General features: G+C 37.1%; 1 protein-coding gene across 1 annotated transcript in view; it reads right to left on the reverse strand.

The window, feature by feature from the left end:
• The window catches only part of tweek (transmembrane protein KIAA1109 homolog tweek), a 1,221,702-nt gene that overhangs the window by 724,485 nt on the left and 470,917 nt on the right, over window positions 1-26,300 (reverse strand). Inside the window, 1 exon segment of the mRNA XM_090406645.1 lies at window positions 15,173-15,391. Coding sequence (XP_090262771.1) covers window positions 15,173-15,391 — 219 coding nt within the window.

The following is a 26,300-nucleotide window of genomic DNA, read 5'->3' on the forward strand; positions in this document are numbered from 1 at the left end:
ATTCATCCCAGAACCTTCTTCAAATCCAACTGTTTTCTCTAGCTCACAAAAAGGGAAGGTCCCTTTTTGTCTATATATGCATTCGCATCATTTTGGATAATCAGCCTTTCTCACACTGTGTCCCCTGTCCACCCGAATCTCCCAGTTTCCCTGTTTATCATGCACACTTGTTTTTCCCTCATTGTCTAAAATTAATGCCATTCAAATCTTCATTCACATGCACCACTTCAATCTCTCCTTCCTTACTCTACCACTATTTCACATCGCTTCTTACTTGATCAGATTCATTCTCCGCACTCATTACTCTCCCTTCGAGTAGCAGTTTCTCCAAATGACTCGCACCCAAACCATTCAAATGTAGCCCATCACTCTTATTCAGTCCAATTTGTCCTTCAAACTCATTCCACACATTAGCAAACTGCACTCCTTTTTCCTCACACATTTCAGCTAACATATCATTCATAATCTTTGCTCTGCACAAGCAATTCACATGTTCCATTGAAATTCCAATTAGTTATTCAACTATTTTATCACTTCTTGTTGTGGTCAGTATACTTTACATTAATCGTGTATTTATGCATTATGTTTCTTGTATGCTGAAACATGAATGGCAGTATAGTTTATTGATAATACCTCATTAGTTTTAAGCTCTCACTGAGGAGATTCTAATAAACATTAAAATGCATTTAGATGGATTCAGTTATTTACAATTGATGCCAGGAAGACAGTAAAGACTGAAGACAGTTTATTATGCAGGATAATTGCATAATGATACCACAGAACTTACAACTTCTGAAAAACAGAGATGGTACTGCTCTAAAGTAAACTATAATGAATGACTTCTGAACATGGGCTTTTTAAAGCAACTCAGTGAAAGTCACACATTTAATGCAGCGATTCTCAAATACTGTGCTGCAAATTTCCTCTAGGTGTGCCTGAAATTTGAGGTTATATTACTGTATATAAAACATCATCATCAATTTACTGATATGTAACCCCAAGGAGAGTTCAGGTTAATATGACAGCACTACATGATAAGTTTACATTATTATTAATCTCTTATATTACTTATATAAATGAAGTGATTAAATTTTTATAGACTTAAAATGTCTATTACATTAAAAACAAAAATTATTTGTCCGTGCAGTTAGCCTAGTGGCTATGTGCCTCACAACCATTTGTATAAATTTGTAAAAGATTTGTATAAATGTCTTCAGTTCAACTCTAAAAGTTCATCATCATCATCATCATGAACCATGGGAACATGCCCATTGGTGTCTGATGCCTCCTTCACCATCTTCTTCCACTTTTCTTTGTCCAGTGCACAGTGTTGCAGTTTATGTACGCCCATTCCACACTAGTCCTTCATATAGTCTATGCGATCTCTGTATGGTCTACCTCTTCTGTTTAAACCATCCAAAATACCAAACAGAAATGTCTTTATCTTCTGGTCCTCACTCATTCTACAGATGTGTCCAAATAATTGCAGCTTCCATTTTATAATCTTCTGCATTAGATTCTCTTTTGGTTGTATCTTCCAATAGAGCTCTTCATTTGTGATTTTCTGTATCCATCCTATTCTTAGAATCTTCCTGTAACAAGTTCTTTCAAATGCCAAAATTCTTTTTCTTGATTCCTTATTTATTATCCATGTTTCAGATCCACACAGTACACCGCTAAAGATGCATATTTCCAGTACTTTTCCAGTTCTTCCAGGCTGATCACTTTACTTTTCCAGATGTTATCCATGGCCTTCAGATTTGTTCTTCCCTTTGCAATCATGATCTTTATTTCTTTTTTGCAGTCCAAATCATATGTTATTTTACTTCCCAAATATGTGAATTATTCTACGTTTTCTATATCAATTCCATCAACTTGTATCTTTTGTTTCATATTGTTCTCATCAAATACCATTGTGTTTGTTTATTCCAAGTTCATAAAAAGTCCAAATCTCTCCCCTTCCTCATTTAACAGTTTCAATGTTTTTTGTAGTTCTCTTTCATCTTCTTCAATAATACCAACGTCATCTGCAAATCTCATTGTTAATTATCATTCCGTGTATACAGATATTCCTTTTGCATCTTCCTTCAGTTTATCCATTGCTCTTTCTAAATGTGCGATGAAAATGCTTGGTGATATTGGGTCCCCCTACTTGATCTAAACCATTTCCCCAAATCATCATCACTTATTCTAACTGCTGCAACTGCATTCTGATAAACATCTTTTAATATAGCTATTAGTTTTTTATCAATTCCATAGGATTCCAGAACTGATAATGTCACTTTCTGGTCAATACTCTCAAATGCTTCCTGAAAATCAACAAAGCAAGTATATATGTTTTTGTTTTTTCTCCTAGCTTTCTCTGCTATTAACCACATTGTCAAAATCTGTTGAATTGTAGTTCTATCCTTCCTAATCCTGCTTGCTCATCTGCAAGGTATGCTTCCAATTGTGTTCTCAATCTTTCTGTCAATATCATCATCATCACTTTACCAAGGTGACTTGTCAAGGCAATTGTTCCATAATTTTTACATTCTAGCTTATTTCGTTTCTTGCATAATGTCACTAATATTGATTTCACCCACTTCTCTGGCATTTTCACTTCTTTCCATACCATATTATATAGTTGGTGCATTTCTGTAACTATACTTTCACCACCATATTTAATAATTTCTCCAGTGATGTTATCTTTACCAGGATGGTTGTTGTGTTTCAGCTGTCCTATTGCTTTTTCTACCTCTCCTCTTTAAATGACCATATTGTTTTGTATACCTCCCTTGTTTTATGCTATTCATAGTACCGTTGTATATTGTTGCATTGGGCTTCAAACATTTCATCTTATCCATTCTGACTGCTTTTTTCACCTCATTACATTTTCTTCTATATTGCTCCTCTATTTGTTCTGATGTATCCCTTCTTATCTTCAACATTCTTTTCTCCTGTACTAACTTCAGTGTTTCTTGTTTAATCCATTTCTTCTTGATCTTCTGCTACTGTTTCTTCAACTGCATCTTCTATCGCCTTCATTACTCTTTTCACTCTTAGATTAGAGTTTTTTCTTTCTCCACACTTTTAAGTTTCTCATCTAACACTATTCTGTACCTTCTTCCTATTTCTGCTTCACTTATTCTTGCTGTATCTCTTCTTTTCTGATGTTGGGATTTATATTTCTTTTTTAATTAATTTCAACTTAATGTTTGCAAACACTAAACTATGGTCCGAGTCTATATCAGCTCCTTGAAAAATTCGACACTGCTGTACTGATGTTATCCATCTTCTTTTAATCGTAATCATATCAATCATGTTCTTGGTTTTCCCATCATTTGATCGCCATGCCCATTTTCTACACTCCTTTTGTTGAAATCACGTGTTACAGATCATCATCTCATGGTTCACAGCAAATTCTAACAATTTTTCACCTCATTCATTTCTTTTCCCGAAACCATATTTTCCCATGACTCTTTCCCAACCATCATTATCTATTCCAACTTTGGCATTCCAATCTCCTTCAATAATTAGCACATCTTGCTTTAGTATTGTTTCTATTGTCTCTGTCAGATCTTTGTAAAATAAGTCAACATCCTCATCTGTGCTGTCAGATGTAGGTGCATATATCTGGACTATTGATATGTTAAATGTTTTTCCTGAAATCTTGCTACTATGATTCGTTCACTGACTGATTTGTAGCCTAACAGTGCCTCTCGAGATCTTCTGTCAAGAAGGAAGCCAACTCCTGCTCATGCTAGGTGTCATGTCCTGACCATATTACTTTGCATCGATTGATCTCTCCAGATGATGTCCATCGCATCTCCACCAATCGCAGTATATCATACCGATATCTCTTCATTTCCTCACAAAGTAATTCTAATTTTCCTGACATCCAGAGTGTCTGCACATTCCATGTTCCTACTGATAACAGTGCTGTTATTTTTATTGTCAGTTTCCTTTCAGTACCCCACTTTTCAATCCAACCCCAATCGCTCGATTGGTATCACGGGCCTTGTTGATCTGGGCAATGTCCGAGCCGGCATGTTTTACCTGTTGATCCTATAGGCATCAGATAACAAATAAATAGCCTTGGGATAATTTGGAATGTCGACTGTGAGCCAGGCTAAATAACTCTGCACCATGATCAACCTCACTGATACTCTTCTGGAAGAATGGGAGATAATTATTGCAGCAGCAGTACATCAAAATCTAGTGAAAAGCCTTTCCAGAAGATTGAAGCATATCATAGTAGCAAAGGATGGACCTACTCCATATTAATGCTTTTCATATTAGAGTGAGAGTTGAGATGAGTAGGCATCCAGATATTTTTGTTAGACTAGTGTATTTTACTTCACTGATGAAGTTTTAATTTTATCAAAAATAAGCATGATATTCCTAGACAGAAGCAGATTATTGTCCCTACAAATTGTGATGCATGTCATAGCTGTCACTCCTTGGCTTTTTAGTTCTTAATATATTTTTCATTCTGGAACTTCAAGGAGATCCCACTATGACATGATGTAAAATATATGGTCTTTTATTATTTTCTATCTATTCTCTATTATTCTATATTCAATCTATTTAATCCAATTTTGCTGCTGCACCTTTGTGATATCTTTCTCTATGGTCTCTATCAATTATTTTAATCCTTCTTTAATTTATCTTTGTTTTAACTTTCTCTATTCTTTATTTACTTCCCTCTATTTTCAGTATTTTTCCTTTACCAGGAGAAATCTAGAAAGTTATTTTTGATTAATCGACTGTGTCACTAGTGCTCTCCTTGTGGTATAAGATATATTGATACTTCAAGTCGAGTTCTCTTTGAAACTATCCTAAAGCTCTTCTTAACAATAAACAGTCGTGGCTAACATTAAACTCCCCCACTCACAGGATCATGTTTATTTCGAAACAGTGCATTACTTAAAAGATCAGGCGGCACATTTTGTAAACAAAACAAAGATATTTATTTATACTAAACAGTAATTATACAAATCATATAATAGGGAAAGATTCTTTCTTACTTCACTTTACGCTTAAAACATTAGAGCAAATTAACCTTTAGAAAATTCCTGGAGTCATGCAACATATTATATTTTTATCAACATCCAAAAGAAAACTATCAGCCCATTACAATTCAAGGAATATCATGCTCTGTTACTTGTAACTAGTAATTCTAACTATCACTTTAAACAAACTATTCTTAGACTAGTTAAAACAACTCTTTAAGAAGGACCTATCAGTCTTTCTCAGACAGTGTCACAAATCATAAGCAAAATACAATGAAATCAACTCACATATCTTCTTTAACTCTATTATGCACTCGTTCTTAGTTCTCATCCATTTCAGGTTTTTGGCTTTCACTCAGAGATTCCGATGGCACCGTCATCTCATCTGGAATGACTCGCAGGGCCTGGAGCATGATTTCCCGGTATTTATGATTTGGGTGAAGGGTCCGACGATCAAGGCCTATGCAGATTGTCTTAATGGCAATGCATGCTGGTCCTGCTCCGCTTCTCCCTTGGTAGTTTTTTGTCTCCAGTGGCTCCTTCGCGACTTCATTCGGACTGACGAATACGGTGGATCAACTCCTACTGATGTTCTCTCCTCTTTTTGTCCTTTTCTTTTCCTGGTATCAACCCCTTTCTTCATTCTTTGATGACTTATATAAAATTTTCTCGGGACTCTGGACGAAGGGTTTAGTCCGAACATTCTCGCGCAAATTGTCATGACCTATACTTTAACGCTGACTTTTAGTTCTCCCCGAATGTGCATACTTAATCCCATTTTCAAAAAGGCAGGACTATATCAGAAGTATACCGACCTTTTACCATTGACTTTGAAGGTGATATCAGGCTAACTTTGAGCATATTAAATTTCACTTACACTATATACAAAATACCGACATCAATACATTGCTGATTTCTAAGGCACTGCCCTTGAACCTTACATTTTTAGACATTTTCTGTTTTGTACAATCTAGCATGCTAATTCCTTGGGGCTTTTACATGGGCTTTTAAGATTATTTACAACATTATTTATTTAGGCTTGACCTCTGTAAAAGTCGATGCAAGAAAAGGAAAATTTATAATTTTACAATGAGTTTTCTAAAATAACTGAGTGTTTTATGAGGTGTTCCCCTATGGATTTTGCTCACAGTAGCTTTTCTGGGTTTTGCAAAGTTGAGTTTCTTCAAAGGATACCACTACCATGTAGTTTTTTTTTTTTTTTATCATACTGGGAGATCCTGTCAGTCCATCAAAACCCTTTTGAATAAAGAAGGTAGCATTTTTCTTATTGGATGTTCATGTTTTGCATGGATGATGAGAAATGATGATTCATTTACACATCTGGCTTTCTGTTTCTTACTGTTATTGGCCTATGCCAAGGCAAGCAAGAACACCTACCTCTTTGAAAGAACTTGCAGTTGATTTGTCTATTGTATAATGACTGCCATTTGGATAAAAATTTTTTATCCAAATGGCATTTCCCTTATTCCCAACATAGCTTGAGTTTCCACTGAAGCACATGACCAAAGGTAGCTAACATAATTGAGAGAGAAGGTGTTGGGTATGAGAGAGCTGGATGTTTTTCAAGTTCCAGATTTCTCACTGCCATGAGACAACTTAATAAAACTGATACTAAGTGCTCACGACATAGAAAGGTATCTATAATTGATGCATCTAGTCAGGCTAGATGATGAGTTGAATGATATTTGTAGAAGCCAATAGTGTGATGCAAAAAGGTTGTTCTCCAGAAACCATAAAAGACAAGAGTTAAACAGTTTTTGAAGAATCTTTCACAGGCAGCTAGTCAAAGTAATTGGTCGATAGTCTATTTGGATTTATGGATCCTTTCCTGGTTTAAGAGAGACAATAATAATTGCCTTTTGCCAGGTTTCTGGAAACACATTCATAGAGAAAATCTGGTGAACAGGTAGAGCATTTTATGTGTGGCAGATGGTGAAAGATGTTTAACCATACCATAATGAATGTTATCTGGTAAAACAGCAGTTGGACAATATTTAAGCAAAGTGGCTTTCAGTTTTTGTTTTGAGAATGGTGTATTGTAATCTTCAGTACCGATTGAAGGTAACAGAATTTGATGCTTTACTGCTTTGCTTTTTTTTTGTTGTGAAATCTTATCTTAAGATTTCACAACAATTTTTCCAAGAATACCAGCAACTGCATATTGCAGGTCCAATCAAAAGTGGGATAGTGGAATATCTGCCCTTCATTTTTCAAATTTTATCCCAGGCCTCTTTTGTGTTGATTGATCTGATTATAGTTGGTTAACTGGGTGATGGATTTATGGATTATTGGTGCAAGGACAGCAAAGTTCCTACTCCACAAAATTAAAGGTTACAGCAATATACAAGGTAAATAAATAGTAGAAAAGAGATAAAATAGTAAATAAACATTATGTACAAAAAAGCAAATTTTAAATAAATGAAGTTAAGCAATTCATTATCTACACATAAATAGAATTTATAATCAAATGTGTTTATATAAATTAATTCTTTCTAAAAAGTTAAAAGATTCATGCAATTTGCCCAAGTCTGATAAAATCTGTCTGAGTGTATATGGCTCGGTCAGTAAAACTTTCATTCCTCTTTCATAGGAAGTGTTGGTGCCCCACCAGAGATGTCTTATCATTTGTCTCAAAAATGATGAGATATGTTGCGATTTTCACCATCAGGTGGGATGCTAGACTTGAGTAAACACGAACGGCAAGATGATATTGATATATGCTGTCTAGCAAGAACAACTTCCTCTCTTCTGTTTCTACACTGACTAGATTGCCAACACTTAATGTCAAGCTTAATCTCATGCATTTTGTTTGTCAGTGCTTCCTGTCATGATGACTGCCAATGGTTAATTAGATTTGATCTTAAACTATCTTCAGGTTGTATATGGGATTATGAAACAATACATCAAAAACATGAGCTGATCTAGTAGTTGCATTAGCAGTCTCATTTTCATTAATTCTAATGTGGCTGGGAATCAAGTATAACCAAACATCAAAATCAAGGGCTTTATTTTGTACAAGAGTTGTAGAATCTCTGAAAGCACTCAATGTGGAGAGTACAAAGGAGGGGAGATAGTCTGTAAGGAACTTAATGAATTTGTATAACTGATACATTTCAGGTAGCAGTGTTCTTTCATATGCACAACAGCTAACTGAATGGCATGCAGCTATGCTGTATAACTGCTGCAATCAAGTGGAATCTGAGTGGAGATAATGAGATGAAGTAAAAGAGATGCACAACAAACAGAGGTATCTGATCTTGAGCTATCAATACAGATTGGCAGATTCAGAGTTGGCTGAACTGTGTATGTTAAACAACTGCAGACATACTGGTGATGGAGTAAGACTTGAGTGCAAACAATAAATTATATGATAACCACAGTAATTAACTTTAATGAAATGCAAGTACAGATATTTCGTAGTTTGTAATACTTTTTGATATTTTAATAATATTAAATTAATAATATTAAATTAATTTTAATAATTTAACAATAGTTTTTAATAATATCATTTATTAATATTGATTTCTAGCAAGTGGCAACAGTTTTTAATTGGTAAACCACCGACTTTTGTATGTACCTTGTATTTCTGTTTCTTTGATTCGCTTGTTTCTACACACTGATGGTGTACTGTTATTTTCAGTATGAAATATCTGTACTTTCATTTCATTACAGTTAATTACTGTGGTTATCCTGTAATTTATTATTTAAGTCATGTCACAGGTCCCTTTAAAGATAAGACTTGAGTGGTTGAAAAAGTGGGATGTTGTAGGATGGACTGTAAACCTATGGAGGAATGCTATAACGTGTAGTGTTATTAATGTTTTCAAAAGCTTGCATAATCTTTTATGTTCCACATCAAAAGAGTGGAAGGTAGTCTTACATGTCTAATACTGAGATCCCCAACACAGAGAAAAAATACTAGTCCATGTTGGATGTTTTGGAAGAGAATTTATTTTTAGGGTATAGTTAACACGTTCACTGCCAACTACGAGTATACTCGTAGTTGGTAAACCAGCCACACAAGCCAGCTACGAGTATACTCGTATGACGCTTACCGCCGGCAATGAGATTACCGTACTGACCTTGAAGAAGTGAAACTGCTCGGCGTACGGGAACAGACTATGCCGAAGTAGCGTGGCAGCGAACGTGTTAAGAGAAAACTAGTTCTGTTGAAGTGACACACCAGGTTCATTTACATCAGCATAAAAACCATTGCTTGGGCAATGTGTGAAAAGCAACAGTAGCAATTCATATACCCTGATGATGGATAGGGTCCAACCATTGGAATATATTCTCCCTTGCAGAACTGTAAACTTAGGATTCATAATTAAGTTTTGACAGTACAAGTGAAAGATAAAGGTGGAGCAAGGAACTTTGATTCTCTGGAAGATGTGAAGAATATTTAATTTGAGTAATATTTAATGCTCTTTTGCACTTTTCTCTAAATTGACGAAAGTGTGAAAAGAATGCAAGTTTTCTGTCAAAGATAAGTCTCAGGAATTTGGCTTCTGGAATAATACTCTGTCCCATTCTTAAATCAGGATCTGGCAAATGACTACATTTTACATTGTGTACAGACATGTACACAGACATTTTTTTCCGCAAGAGATTTAGGGGTAATGGTAGACAGAGAGTTGAAGTTTAGAGGACATACTGCTAAGATAGCTCATAAGATTACTTGGCTGTTGAAGACCACACTAAAAAGTAGAGATAAGAAAGTTGTTATTCCTCTTCAGAAGGTCCTGATATGTCCACATCTGGATTACTGTGCTCAGGACTGGTCTCCTAGGTTTCTTAGGGATGAGGAAGTTGTGGAGGGGATTCAGAGATGAGTGGTCTGTGGAATGTTCCTTATGAGGATAGATTGAAGGTGTGTGCAAAATTTGGTTGATAGGTAAAAAAGGGGTATATAATAAAAATATTTAAGTTACTTAAAGGGTTTTATAGGATTGATGCAGGGGAAATGTTTCAGCACTTAGCTAGAGGAGGCAGAACAAGAAGTCATTCCTGAAAGCTGAGTAAAAGTGTAGTTAGGTGTGTGAGGACTAGATTTTTTACTTGGAGAGTTGTAAATGAATGGAATGGATTGCCAGTCATTTAGTGCTTTGCCTGTTAATGGGTTCAAAGAGAGGTATGACAGACTGTGTGCATAGTTTGGGTCTCATGCGCTTTGTCTTCAAACTCCAGATAAAAAGAAGGAGATTTCCCTTCAAGACCAAAATTATATAAGTCTTTCAGGATTTCCAATATCTAAACAGTGTCATATACTTTTTCTATATCAAAGAAAACCAATACTATATGCTTGCATTTTAAAAAGGCATATCTAATGGATGCCTCCAGCCAGACAAGATGATCAGTGGTAGAGTGATATTTTTAGAAGCCAATTATGTTCTGGAAAAAAAGGTTGTATCTCTCCAGAAACCAAAAAAGATTACAATTAACCATTTTTCCCAGAATCTTGAACAAGCATTTGGTCAGAGCAATTGGACAGTAGTTATTTGGGGATAGTGGATCATTTCCTGGAAAAAGACCATTATACTCACCTTTCATCAGATAGATTGAAATATGTGCTCAGAAAATTCTGTCATAAAGGTGCAAGAATAAAATTTATTCATGGCCAATGTTAACAGATGCTTTACCATCTCGTAATGGATATTCTCACGTTCAACAGCAGTTATATGACATGCTTTCATTTCTTTATTGGTAAATAGCCTGTTGAATTATTTTGTGCTGTTCAAAGAAAAATGGATTTCTTGTTTTCTGCTTTCTTTTTTGGGCAAGAAACTTTGAGGGATAAAAATGTGTTGGCAATGTTATTGCAAAAATCTTCCCAAGATCATTGTTGGATCTGCAAATGTGCAACCACTTTACTTGAGGACAGAGAGCCAGTGGATGGTATATATTTGCCTTTCTTTTTTGGTATTTGTTCCTATTCTTTGCTGTTGGTGGACCAGGATATAGAAGAAGTAAAATGGGACCCAGGATTCCTCTTGGCTTTGGTGCATGATTCGTTTTGCTTAAGCTCATTTGAAAGCAGTTGGGATTATCATTGTGGGGTATCTGGAAATACCCCAAGCTTTCTTCTGGACTTCTCTGACTGCTGTGCAATTCTCATACCACCAGGCTTAGGATAAAGTGGTTTTTCTAAGCCTGGTGCAGGTGGTGTGTATTATATCAGGCTTAGAAAAACCACCAGGTTTTTCTAAGCCTGATATAATACACACTGTTATATACTTCACTGCACCACTGATAGGGTAGGTGAACTGACTGTTATCAATTCAAAAACTACTAATGAGGAAAAAGCGAACCAGTCAGTGTGCTCAATTTGCCACTGTGATATCCATGATAATACATGGTTGCCCAGTAGAAAAGGAGATATCACAGGAAAGTGATATCTCCTTTTAGTTTCCCACTTAAACAGCAAAAAAAGGGAGGTTAAGCAGATAGGTAAGTCAATGGCCGTGAAGGTTCGGGTAGGTATACGGAAGAAAGTGCTGCATCCTGTATTTAAAAGGGAGAGATTGTTGCTTTCGAGCATGTGCTCAACAATCTTCCTCGAATGTTTGTTCAAGTACTAACCCACAGAATGTTAATCCCCCATTAAAAGTAAAGGGGATGATAACTGCTATATGACTTCATCAAGTTAATCTTAAAAAAAAAAAAAAACCTGTGGCAGAAGGGCGGTAGATGCAGCATACTCTTATTATATTTCTGACCGAATCTCTTCTAGCAACCTTCTATGCTTGGATTAATATGAATTTGATGGTAACATGTTCAGTTAGTCTCCTATAATCAGAAAGAACTTGGTTTATACGAGGGTGGTCTGAAAGGTTCTCGGCCTAACAATGAAAAAACATATTTATAGTTTCAAAATTGTTTTAATTTTTCAACATAATCTCCCTTAAGACTAATGCATTTATTCCAGAAATGCTCCAGCATCATTATCCTGTCCCTGTAGTGGTTCTCAGTAAGATCTGCAAAATATCCCTCTGTAATCACCTGCTCTGCTCTGATCAGCAATCACCTCCTGATTCGAAGAAAAACAGTGACCAGCAAGGAAGAGTTTTAGTTTTGGGAAGAGAGAGAGACAAATCTGGGGAATAGGGTGGATGTTACAACAATTCATAGTGCAGATCCCTTAATTTTCCCATTGCCAAAACACCTTTGTGAGCAGGTGCTTTGTCCTGATGAAAGATGATTTTTTTCTTCTGCCAACCGGGTTTTTTCTCATGATTTTTTTCGTCTGGTCTGGTTAAAAGCAGACTAGATATTGTTTTACCCTTTTCAAGATAATTAATAAACAAAATGCCATGACCTTTCCTGCTGATGGAACTGACTTTTTCTTCTTTGGTGCTGAACAGCTGGCTTCTGTCCACTGTTTTGAATGCTGTTTGGATTCTGGTATGTAATGGTGAATCCAAGTCTCATCCATAGTAATAAATCGATGCACAAAATCAATTTTATTCTTGTTAAAACACATCAAGCACTGTTTAGAGATTTTCATGCTACAGCGTTTTTGATCTGCTGTGAGCAAGCGCAGCACATATCTTGCACAAAGCTTTTTCATTTGCAATTCTTCATGCAAAATATATCCTACACGTACTTTTGAAATGCCTACAGTCTCAGCAATTTTACACACTTTCACTCGCCAGTCATCCAATACCATATCGTGCACTTGATCAATGATTTCTGTGTTGTTTCACTTTTTGGACGTCCTTCATGTGGATCATCTTCAAGGCTGGTATGGCCACGTTTAAACTAGGCAGCCCATTTCTTAATTGTCAAAAATGAAGGAGAAGAGTGCCCATAAACTTTTATGAACTTTGAATGAATTTCTTTTGGCATTAAACCTTCTTTTACAAAAAATTTTATTCCCACAGGATACTCAATTTTATCCATTTCAAGGGATACAGACAACACTTTTGCTTCAAACAGCTGTATAAAACAAACTCCTTGATAGAATGACTTGCAGTTTAACATGGATGCTTAAGACAGACGTACCAACTTAGAAAAAAAAAAATCTTGCTGATAGTGTTCCCATCTATGGTCGAAGCCAAGAACTTTTCAGACCACCTCCTACTTCTGCAAGAGATCCTTGATGTCATCTACAATGCTTGGAAAGAAATCAATGGCACCATAATGCAAGGAACAAACACCCACCTTAATACGACACAGGATCTCCTTTTTCTACAATGACTGCAATAATGCTAAGGTTAGCAATCAATGGGAATTTTGGACCATTCTTCCTGCAGGAATGTAATAAGGTCAAGTCTATCTCTGGACTAGTGCAGGACAGATGTCCCTTGACCTCACCTGATGTTCCAATTCATCCCACAGATGATCAACAGGGCTGAGATTAGAGCTCTGTGGAAGTCAGTCAAGTGAGGTGATGGTCATGTCCACAAACAATGCAGTTACAGCAGCAGCCTTATAGAATAGCATTGTCTTGCAGAAAGTGACAATGGTCAATTCTTTAGAAACACTACAAAGTAGGAAGCACTGCATTGGTCTCAGACCAAACCAGGAAACACAGGACCATGCCATCACACCATCACCTCAAATTTCATAGTTGTAGTTATGCACTCTGGCAAGAGCCATTCACCGGGCTACTGCCACTCCAACACCTGTCCATTTCCTTGGTAGAGGATATAGCATGATTTTTTGCTCTATACCACAGCTTTCCAAGCTTCCATGTCCCACTGTTCATGCTCTCTGCATCACTGAAGACAACACTGGATATTGGTTTGGGTAATATTGTGGTGATACCATGGAAAATCATGTTGAGCCTCTGTTCTCAATATTTTTGTGCAGATTCATGTTCTGATCAATGTCAGGAAATTTGCATTCAATGTATCAGCTGATGAATGGCAGATTTTACATATTATCCATCACAGCACCCTACAGTCATGTTTGGTGAGTGTGGTTGGTCATCCACTGCGGGTAGCAGTTGCCTCCATGTACTTCAATCTCAGTATGATATGACTGAATGTTGATCCGGGATGGCCCAATTTTTCAACAATTTACCGAACAGATAGGCCTTCAACATGGTATCCTATCAGAATGCCTCATGCAAACTCCATCAGTTCCCTTCTCACAGCCATTTCACCCAGACACAGTTGCACTGACGTGGGAGCATCATATTCCAATAATTAATACTGACTGCAAACACGTCGCTCGTTACATGGCATGATGCATCTTGTCCAAGTGGATGTCCATTGACTTCTTTCTAAGCAGTGTATGTTTTGTTGGAATCTACAACAATTCCATTGCAGGAATGTATCCATTATTTCTCTATGGCGATATCAACTGGGTTCCTATGATGAGAGGTTTTATATTCATTAGTCTTGGATTCTGTCTTTTTTTAGAATTGTGGAGGACAAATACCCATAATTTCTTTTTCTTCTGGGAAATATCATACAGTTGGGGGGGGGGGGGACGAGTTGAGTAGACGATTTGAGAATACACACTATGCCTTGCATCTTCAATGATCGCCAATACATGATACCCGTGATCTCTGGCCCGGCTCGGGCAAACAAAGTAGTGCTTGGTCTGCCCAAGCACTACTTCATTCACCTTGTTTTCACAGCCGTGATTCCTGAGAGCTATAGGGTATTCCCACCTTATGTGACTGCTAATTCATAAGTAGTATAGAAATAGAAGACACGACACAACATAAATAAAAAAATTAATTTCAATTAGGAAAAGATTTATGGAAAATTTTCTAGTGGTTTTTTTTTCCCCCTTTTTCTTTAGAGGGTGCCAGGCCCCTTGCCCCCCCCCTTTGGGTGCACCACTGGTTGGACTCTGTATCAGTGAAACTTAGGGACTTCCACATCTTCAATAAAGGTTAGAAGGACTGCAATCATCCAAGCATTCAGCATCAGCTTTGGAATAACATCTCACTGTTATATGAATTGGATGTTCTGTTGCAGTTAAAACTCAATGCAAAATATTGGTTGATATTTAAATATTAAAAGGTAAAACTAGTTTGGTTATATATACTGTGGTTTTCACATATTTTTTCATCTTTTCAAACTATGAATTGTCAACATAAGTTAATTTTTAGCATTAAAAGCAATAATTTTATTAAAAGCAATAAATATATTAATGCAGCTTCTACTTGTCTACATAGCAGCTAGTAGTTCATCCATGTTTACCTAGTTCGTGAGGGCTGGCACGTTGCTCTAAGTTCCTGAAGTGTAGTCGACAGTTGTCTACTGCTTCGTGTCATCATTCCATGAAGTACAACAGGATGCTGAGGAATATCAATGCAGACTGGTCCGATAGTAAGAAGAGCTGAATTACGATCTTTACCTTTTTTATTCTGACTTGAATACAATGCCTGGGACTTTCCCACTGTCATCTTCACTACAGTTCTGAAATATTATATAAAAAATATTCCTATTTCTATCTCAGTGCACTAATAGTGATAACAATTAAATGACTAGCACTATCAACTGATTAAAACTTCTGCTTATGACACTGTAAGCAAAATACAGTCAACTCTCATGACAACTAACTTGTATTACAAACTACCAAAAGGTCCTTAACCAAATACCAACAAGGAACAAAGTTATGCTAAAAGAAATCCACTATAATAAACTGTCGTGGTCCCTATGGGTTTGCTGCAGTGAGAGTTGATAGTAACAATGAAATAAAAAAATATTTAAAAGATGACATTAAACAATATCATCGATAATTACATTAGAGATGCAGCTGAAAGAGGCAGGTACAACTTTTCTTTTTTGTTTGTTTGTTCTACCAGTTTTTAAATGGACAAGAGATGAATTACATTAAAAAATCAGAACAATATCTTTACCAAATTGCTAACTTCTGATTCAAATGAAGAAGTAAAAAAAATGGTGTACCACCTCTAAAAACATGCACTGTTGCCCTTGATCTTCCCAAGGCTTTTGATCATGTTTGGCATCAAGGCCTGTTTTGCAAACTGCCTTCCTTCAGTCTACCCACCATCATCTGTAACTGGTTAGCCAGCCAGCTTACTCACTGTTCATTCATTGTATGTCATGGTGGATGGAGTTCTCTTCAAGCTTTGCCACCAATGCAGGAGTACCTCAGGGCTCCATTCTCTCACCTACCCTCTTTCTCTTATACATAAATGAGCTACTCTCAATCACTACAAATCTTATCCATAACTCTGCCAATGACAGCACTCCTCATTCATCCTATTACTTTGACAAATCAGGTAGTTCCTAGAATTGCCTTAAATTCTGATCTCCATGCCATTCATCATTGAGGCAAGGATATCCTAGTGACTTCTAATGCTGCCAAAATGCAGTCCTGCCTTTTCTCTCATAAACAGGATCTCAGCTCGCCTTCCCTCATAATACACATATCACCAGATAGGATGAACTCTCTCTCTCTCTTAGGACTGGCATTTACCTCCAAACTCTCTTGAAACAAATACTTTACAACAATAGTTTCCTCAGCTTCTAAAAAACTAGGCATTCTTTTCTGCTCAAGAAGCTATTTTACACCCAACCAGCTACTAACCATATACCAAATTCGACCACCCTTAGAATACTGTTCACACATTTGGGGTGGTGCACTAAAACCTCCTGAAAAATACTTGATGCTATCTAGAGGAGAGCAATTCAGCACATAGATGGCCATTCTGTCACATGTTTGCTTTAACCTCGCAGATGCAGTGTTTCAGCTCTGTTTCTTCTACAGGTACCTCCATGATCACTGCTCCAGTGAAGTGAATTGACAATGATCATTCCTCAACTTGCTGTTAGGCCTGTTAAAACAAGATCAGCAGCTGCTCAATATCTCTTTACAGTACAACTGTAAACTAATCGAACCTTCCTCTTCCTCATTTATTCCAGCTGCCTCTGAAATGGCCTTTCCCATGATGTGTTCCCAACAATTTCAGCCTATGGCTCTTTAACAAGAATGTCAATAGGTGTCCTTTCTCAACCCTTACCTGCACCTCACACAAAACACTGATGTGCTATAGGTTGTAATAAATTTAGTTTAATCCCATATCCAAGTGTAAGCAAACAAAGTTTGCGCCTGAAGTATCTTCAGGACTGAGGCAACTCCTGGTAAAGGTGGACCAAGTTCTCATCACTCCTTATCTCAGTATCTCCCATAATGCAAAGCACATCTCCTTGCAGATATGTACAATGCTATGCATTAAGGGAAGGGCCACTAACCAGACCAGTTTCGACCTTTATTGAGGTCTCGTCAGTGGGAGCCAGACCCAAAAACTTCCAACATCTTTCTCTAAATCCAGAGTAATTCAATAATAAGGTGGTACACTTTTTGGCAACTCGTATAAGTAAATATGACTTCCATTGCTTCTGCCTTAGTATCACCACTTCTGGGTCTGGCTCCTACTGACGAGATCTCAATAAAGGTTGAAACCAGTCTGGGTAGTGACCCTTCCCTTAATGCATAGCATTATACATGTCTGCAAGGAGATGTGCTTTGCATTATGGGGGATACTGAGACAAGGAGTGATGAGAGCTTGGTCCACCTTTACCACGAATTGCCTCAGTCCTGAAGATATTTCAGGTGCAAACTTTGTTTGCTTACACTAGGATAAGGGATTAAACTAAATTTATTACAGTCTAACCAAGTGGAAAAAAAAACAAAAAACTTCCAAGTGCTATAGGTTTTCTGTTCCTACATTGACTAGACTGCGAGTACTTAATGTCAGGCTTAATCTCATGTAATTTGTTCGTTAGTGCTTCCTGCAGGAATTATTGCCATTGGGCAATTTACATTTTATAACCTGTGCATAGTCAGTGTGAGAGACCATCAAACAGTATGTCAAGAAAGTATGAGCTGATCCAGCAGCTGCAGCTGCAATGTCATTTCCCTTAATTCCAATGTAACAGGGAATTCTAGGGAATTGAACATCAAAATTAAGGGTCTTTATTTTGTACAAGAGTTGAAGCATCTCATCAAGCACTGGATGTGGATTACACACAGGAGAGGGGATAACTTGTAAAGAATTCAAAGAGTCTGTATAAATTCTAGACATCTAGGAGTTTTCTTTGATATGCTCAAGTGGGAGCTGAATAGCAAGCAACTCTGCTCTATAGTTACTGCAATAGACTAGGAACTTTTGGAGAATGTGATGTTAGGAAACACAGCAGCAGCACAGTCAACACAGATCTCTGATCATGAACCATTAGTATAGATGGGCAAGAAATTAAGAGTCTTTATTTTGTACAAGAGTTGAAGCACCTCATCAAACACTGGATGGGGATTATACAGAGGAGAGGAGATAACTTGTAAAGAATTCAAAGAGTATGTATAAATTACAGACTTCTGGTAGGAGTTTCTTTGATATGCCCAAGAGAACTGAACAACTCTTGATGTTCAGTTTTCTAGGGTTGTTCTGTGTGCATTGAACAATTGAAGGTAGACAGTTGAGGGCATATGAGACATCTGTAGTTGACAAAGAGTGAGAGGAAGCAGGATGGAGTGCAAGCCTGCCATAGAGGAATGCTGTTTTCTTTGGTGCAGGTAATGTTGTCAACACTGATGCCAATAGCTTCCATAGACTCTTTAACTTGCATACCAAAAACTCAGATGGCAGTCTGACATGTGATACAGGACCTCACAATGCAGAGAAAAGAGATAAGTCCATGTGTAGATGATCTGGAAGGGACTTTATTTTTAGGGCATAATTCAGTGACATATGTTTTTGTCTAAGTAATAGAGGGGACTCATTTGATTCAACATAAAGGTTTTGAATGGATGATGTGCGAAAATGACCAGTACCTAATCAGATGATGATGGATTGGGTCTAACCACCGGAGCATGCTCTTCTCTTGCAGAACTATACACCTGGGACTTGTAATCAAGTTTTGAACATACAAGCACACAATAAATGCAGAGCAAGGAACATCAATCAATACTCAATACAGTAGAGGATAGAGTGCAGAGGATGTTCAATGTTTTTATGCATTTATCTCAAAGATGACGAATGTGTGTAAAGAAATTTAGCTTTCTATCAAAGATGAGTCCCAAAAATGTGGCCTCTGGAACTACAGGGATAAGTTTGTCCCATTCTTAAATCAGGATAGGAGTGGAGAGTGCATTTCCAGCAAAAGTGTACATAGAGGGTTTTTTCGGCAGATAACCTGAATCCACAAGAAAGAGCCCATGATGAGACACAGTCAACTACTTGTTGGTTGTCTTTCAATGAACCTTACATTGCAAGAGTGACAAAAAAATTGTGAAATCATTGACAAAAAGACAACTGCCTACTGTTGGAGAAAGCTGTTCAGTAATTATTATTATTATTATTATTACGTGACACCTTCAGGGAGTACAAAGACTCATCAAGGAAGGGCATCTACTCTACAACTCTCTGTGTCCACCACTCACTCAATCCACCAACTACACCAACACTATCTACCGCCCACCACTACCACTTTCACAGACAATCACAAACATCCATGCCCATGGTGGGATTTGAACTCGCAGCCTTTTGGCTAGAGAGCAGATACACTAACAACTCAGCCAACCAGGCTAGCAAAAGTCTTGAGTAACCCCTCTTTTTGATGATATAGCCGAAATAACATGCTACCCATTCAGATTTGGAACACACGGCTGGATACAAAGTTCTTAATAAAAACAGGAAGGTGCCCCTCAGACCAAGATTAAACAGGTCATTTAAGATGACATTCCTCCAGGCTGTGTAACAGGCTTTTTTTCATGTCGAAGAACCCTGAAACCATATGCTCTTTTTTCAAGAAAGTGTCTCCTATACAGGTTTCTAAACGGACCAAATGATCCAAAGTTGATTGGTGTCTACGAAAGCCATACTCTGCGTATGTTGGAAAGAGGTTTGTTGCTTTTTTAAGTAGCAGAGAAGCCGTGTGTTTACCATTTTTTCCCAAGATCTTACAAAGAGAGCTAGACAGAGCAGTGGGATGATAATTGTTGGCCTGGTTTGAATCCTTGCCTGGCTTTGGAATAGCAATGACAACTGACTTATGCCAAGAGTCAAGAACCTCTTTCTCTGTAAATATTATGTTGTAGAGGAGAAGGAGATCCATAGAAGATGATGGAGGTGTTTTATCATCTCATAATGGATGTCATCAGGACCAGTTGCACTAAAGAGAGAGAGAGAGAGAGAAGTGCTCTTTTTTTGGTTCCTCCTTAACAAATGGCTGATTGTACAGATTGGTACAAAAGCTTAGCAGCTGTATCTCATGTTGTTCTTTCAAAATTAAAAAATCAGAAGGATAGGAAAATGCTGCTGAGATCCTGGCAAGTTTTCTTCAAAATTGTCTGCAACAGCTTTGGGATTAGCAACAATACATTCAAGACCTAGTTTCGATTCCCATCAGTGACGTGAGGAGCCTTTATCTGTCTCTTTGGATGAAAGGTGAATTAGCTGGTCTCATACGGAGGTCAGTTTTTTTTTTTTTTTTTCATCTAGAAACTCTGGTTTTTCGTCCCCCAGAACAGGCAATCAGACCCCATGAACACACACACATGGATTACACTCATGAATACTTACATCCCAGCCATAGGTCTGATTCATCAGCTAAATGCCAGTTCCAAGCCCATAAAAAATGGAAGGGGGGGGGGGAATTGTCACAAAGTTTATTTGGTTTTCACCAAAATGGAAGGGGGGGGGTATTCAAGAGTCTGATATGACTGAAAAAGGGTTAACCACCACAATAAACAAATGATGTGTTCTGTATCTACTTTTCATCTTCTGGATTTTATCACAGACAGTTTTTGCACTAGTTGTTTGATTAATTGATTACATAAATTTAATCCAGGTTTGTTTTGGATTCTGATGTCACACATAACATGCTTTGGTCTGAGCATGTTTAAATGCTTGTTTGTTTTGGTAGGATATCTATGAAATATTTCCCATACTCTATCTTGATCTTTTTTGGCTGCTTGGTACCCTCAGTTCCACCAAAAATTTGGATGGAGTGGAAATCAAGATGATGTTTTTGGGATTTCTGCAGTGGCTGCATGGAATATACAATCTGTGACATACTTCACTGCTTCATCAATAGGTGTTTGGCTGACTGATTCACTATTAAATTTTGTAAGATGGGAAAATGCATTCCAGTCAGCCTGGTCAATTTTCCACATGGACATCCATAGGAGGACATGGTTCCTGTGAAGACATAGGGCTGATAAGAGGAAAACGATCGCTTCCATACATGTTTTCATCAATATCCCATGTGAGTAGTGGAAAAAATGGCAGCGGAGCAGATTGTAAGATTGATTGCAGAATAAGAGTAGGTAGGCACAGATGGAAGGAGGTATTAATGCTGTTATTAATAAGGAAGAGATCATGGTTGTTGAGCATAGAGCCTTCGTAGCTCAGTTGGTTTGAGATGAGTCCTTTGGTTAGAAAGACCTGGGTTCGAATCACGTCTACGATGCGAGGAATGCGAATGATCATGCCGGCCTGGTTGCTGCTCTCCACCAAAAAGCTGCGGGTTCGAATCCCACCGTGGGCATGGTTGATGGTGATTGTCTGTGAAAATACTAGTGGTGGTGGGCAGTAGATGAGGTTGGTGTAGACGATTCAGTTTACTGTAATTGGTGGATTGAGCGGTTCAGACAGAGAGTTGCAGAATAGGTGCACTCCCTCAATGAGTCTTTGAACTCCTTGGAGGTGTCACATAATAATAATTTTCTCAATTACACACAGAGTTGTGGAGTCGGAATCAGAGTCAGAAGCAATTCTTGGTTACTGGAGTTGGAGTCGGTAAAAATATACTGACTCCGACTTCTAATGAATTTAAATTGTAATATCATGATTGACCTATTTTTTTCAAGTTATATTTTCAAGACATATTTTAATTTCAAGTTCTTTGCAAATTTCAAAATAAAACATATTTTATGATAATTTATATATTATATTAGTGAAAGCAGCATCCCATAAAAAAATTCACAAAGGCAAGAAAAAGTGTCAACAGAGTTCGCTGTTTTTTTGAACATTTTACAATAACAGATGGGAAATATAATGTGTGTCAATGTATTAAAGAAAATGGTGATTGTGAAAAAGCATGTGATGAAAAAATTAGTAGTTTTTGTGGTTCTGATAAAAATTGTACCTACATTTTTTATCAGAATTTTAGCATCAAATTTAAAAAGACACTTGCAGCGTTTTCATCCTAAAAGTGTCAGAAGCTGTGAATGAGAAAGACAGTAATAAAAAAAAGATCTAAAAAAAAAGATCAGAAATCTACTGGAGACCAAACACAACTACCAAGATTCTTTACATCTGACAAAGTTATCGTAACAATGACGTTAGAAAAGTTTAAAAACTACATCATTGAAATGGCAGTGAAGAATACTGTACCTCTATTCTTTTTTTCACAACCAGCTTTTTTAGACTTAAATGGAGAAATGGCTAAGTGGAGAAATGGCCATTTAGTCTTTGGTGCTACCCCACAGAGTGTTATGTCCATTAAAACCACTCATTAGAAGTACGGGCTGAGGCAGTTACATTATGAGATTATCAAATTCAATTTCATTAAATTCAGAACCTGGCGGTAAATATATTGAACATACTGTGATTAGAAACCTAATGGATAGGCAAATCACTACTGCTTCCAAAGCAGTAATAAGCTGAACATGATGGAAAGGCATATGACTGCCAACGAGAATAGCTACTCTGTCATTCACGGGTCCATCTCCAGTTCTGTTCTTGAATACAAGAGGGATATTCCTGAAGGTAAGATCCTCAGCCAGTACTTCTAATGAGTGAATTTTTATAAGTTTCCTGCAAACAGGCATAAAAAAACTTGTATTTTGCAGCAGGTGTTTGATATCATCGATATTCTGGTGAAACACAAGACAGTTCCTTTGTAAAAATTTACCTGTTGTATAGGCTTCATAGACTAGTCTGGTTTCAAGGAGGTTGAGGCTTTGCCCTTATCAGGTTTGTATTTCTCATTAGATTTTGGAAGTATGGATGGCCAGTGTCTATTTCTTCTTCTGGAATAATATCCAATACACGATCGGATGAATCAGGATCACTCGGCAAGTTTGAGTTGCATTCAGTGGCTGCTGAAATATCCATTTTTTTCTGTGGAAGGGTCTGATGGTTTGTCTTTAGGTGATAATCTTGCCATAAATTTTTCCTAAGCGGATTCTCATCAAATGGAACCATTTTTGGAGTGGGATCATACATTGTGTGACTGATGTGCTCAACAGAGAAACAGTCATAATCGTAAAGTTCAGGTATGATGAAATTATCAAATGGTGGAATAGACATGCGAGTTTGAGTTGCTGTTGACATTTGCTTAACTGTACTGTTACTTTCTCGGCATAAGATTATCTCAGAGCAGGTGTGGTGGTGGCTAACTTTCTTTTTGCTTCCTGATATGATATATTTTGTTCTGTTTTAATTTTTTGTATTTCTTTTTATCTTTACACTTCTAACATACACAGGAGTATGCTGGATGATCTCCCAGACACTTTACACATTTAGCTTTCTTGGCAGAGCAAGATTGGTTACCGTGTTCTTTACTACCACATCACGCACATGCGGCAGAGTCATAAGAGGCAGTTTGGACAGGTTATTATTTATGGAATTTGAAGCACATCTCAGTGGACTGGGGACGTACAGTCTAAGAACAATCGAGATACCCTGATTCAACACATGTTCGAGACTTAGAAGTATCAAAACTAAGGATGATGTTTCTTGTTGGAACCAAATGACCATCCCTACAGACAGAATGTGCCTCACACCTGCTAGCTCCTTGTAAAAACAGTCATAATTTAAAATTATGAATATTTTTACAAATTGTTTATGTTAGTACATTATTAGTTTTGGTTTCATAATACGTATTGTCAACACTTGCGATGTGTCCGTTATTGATGTTATTTTGTCAAAATGAAATGTTAAGCATTTAAAAAATTTATGTACTTACTGGATTTGGATAGTTGTGTAATTTTCAGAAATTTTATTGTAGTGTTTAAAATTATTAAGTGTTGTGTTTTGTAAAGACATTCTCGTAATGCTAACGGAGATGACACATCAGCCATTATACCTAACTTCTTGCTTGCCACTTTCATGGAGTATGCATGCTTACCGAGGAGTTTGATGGGTGATTGACAGCTGACAGAGAGAATATTCAGTATCGAGGTAATGGAAACAACAAGCGAGCGTTCAGTATAAGAGAACGGAGAAAAATCAAGAGAGAGCTAATGGAAGTTTAATAACGCAGTTGGAGGAATTTTGTTCTTATGAAGTTTATTTAGTTGTATGTGACAGTGGAAGGAATATTAATAGAGGATTCTGAAAAAGGAATCGTAGAACTCTGAGCCTTTTAGTGGAGAAGTTAAGACTGTAAATAAGTATTGGTAAATAAAAGAAAATATTGCAATTGACGTTCTATAGAAATGTTTGAGGAAATGCTGATTGGAAAATTTCATCTGTTTAAGGATGTCGGATCTATCTGTCTGTTCTTTCCACTGGAAAAGGAGACGGAATTTAGAAACTTAGATAAAGTAGTAAAAAAACTTTTTGCTGGTACAAAAATTAACAAAACTGAACTGCATGGTAAGAGTACTTATACTTTGGTGAATTCAGAATATCTATACTTCAGAGTCAGGAGAAATAATGTGTGCTACATAAGAGCGATGAGAAAGGATTCTATGGAAAAGAAGAAGAGAATCTTATATCTTCGGAAAAAGGCCTTAACAAGGAAGCTGACTATGAACATTTTGTTATTGTGTAAACAAGGTGTTTAGTCTAGTAGGCATGATTAAGCATATGTTAAACAAACCAGTAATAGAAGAAGTCAGAGAATGGGTGATCTCTAAAGGATCTTTAAAAGGCCTTGGATCCAATTAATTTTGTAGTTAGTCGTGTAATTTTATTTGAAGTGTATATATTGGGTGTATATATTGGGGTGCTTAAGGGTCAAAGCTGTATAACTGAGAGGAGACCTCCACATAGCCTTTAAAGGAATGCGGAGAACCGACCAGGACTTCTGACCTAATGTCCAATCCTCACCTTCTCATGGTGCACCCTGTTAGGTATCTACTTGGATAATGAACGGACGAGGATGGGCTGGCAATTTGGGATTTAGCCGACCAAATTGTATTCTTATTGGTTAAACCAAAATATAGAATGATGGTACAACATGCCAAAATTTCATACCGGCCAGGGCGTCGCCCGGTTAAACAAAGCCCCCGTTGTTTTCGCCAGGGAACCAGGGCGAACAGCGAAAAGTCAGCTACTGGAACAAATCTGAAAATAAACCCCAACTCAACATCACCAGAGTTAAAGATCAATACTATCAACGTAAGAAGCCTGAATGGCAAAGAAATGGAGCTAGTTGAGAAATTAGATAAGTACCAGATCGACATAATAGGGGTGACTGAAACAAAAAAGACCAAAACTGGTGAGATCTTTCTGAGCAATAAATACAAAATGTTATATTCAGGCAATGACAATCAAGGAAAAGAAGGAGTAGCCGTAGTATTCAACACAAAATACGAGGCTAATCTTCTGGAATGGCAGTCAGTCTCAAGTAGAGTAATGTGGGCAAATATGAGAATGGAGAACTGGACAATGAGACTTATTTGTGCCTATGGCCCCACAGAAGGTTCTACTAAGGTAGAAGTGGAGGAATTTTTTAAGGCTTTAGAAAAAGCAACTGACACAATGAAAAATGAAAAGATGGTCCTTGTTGGGGATCTAAATAGCAGAATAGGAAATGATTGTGAGACATACAAAAATATTTTGGGAAAATTTGGAGAAAAGAGCAAAGCTAATAATAATGGCAAATATCTGTTGAATTTCTGCTCAGGACATGGACTGGTTATTACTAACACCATGTTCCAACATAAAAATGTGCACAAATTCACATGGAGAGAAGAGGCTAGGAATAAGAAAAGTCTCATTGACTATGTTATTGTTGATAGTGATGTTTTCTCCCTGGTGCAGGACACCAGAGTGTACAGAGGATTTGAAATTGGAAGTGATCACTATTTAATCTTGAGCAGGATAAAATTGAATTTCATATTGAAAAGAATAACATGTAAGAAAGTTTTAAAGCGAATAAAAGTTGAGCAGCTCTCAGATGTGAGCTGTAGACTAAAATACACAAAGATTATTGAAGAAAAAATGAAAGAGTTTGAGAACAGGAATCAAACCTTGGAGATTCAGTGGCAAACTCTGAAGAAAACATTGATTGATTCTGCCAGAGAGGCATGTGGTGAGGTTATCTGTAAGGATAAAAAAATCAGAACTCCCTGGTGGACATAGGAAGTTAAAGAGGCAGTGAAGGAAAAGAAGAAAGCATACCA

This window comes from Typopeltis vanoorti, chromosome 16, assembly GCF_054136105.1.
Source record: "Typopeltis vanoorti isolate ZY-2024b chromosome 16, IOZ_Tvanoo_1.0, whole genome shotgun sequence".
Taxonomy (NCBI): domain Eukaryota; kingdom Metazoa; phylum Arthropoda; class Arachnida; order Uropygi; family Thelyphonidae; genus Typopeltis; species Typopeltis vanoorti.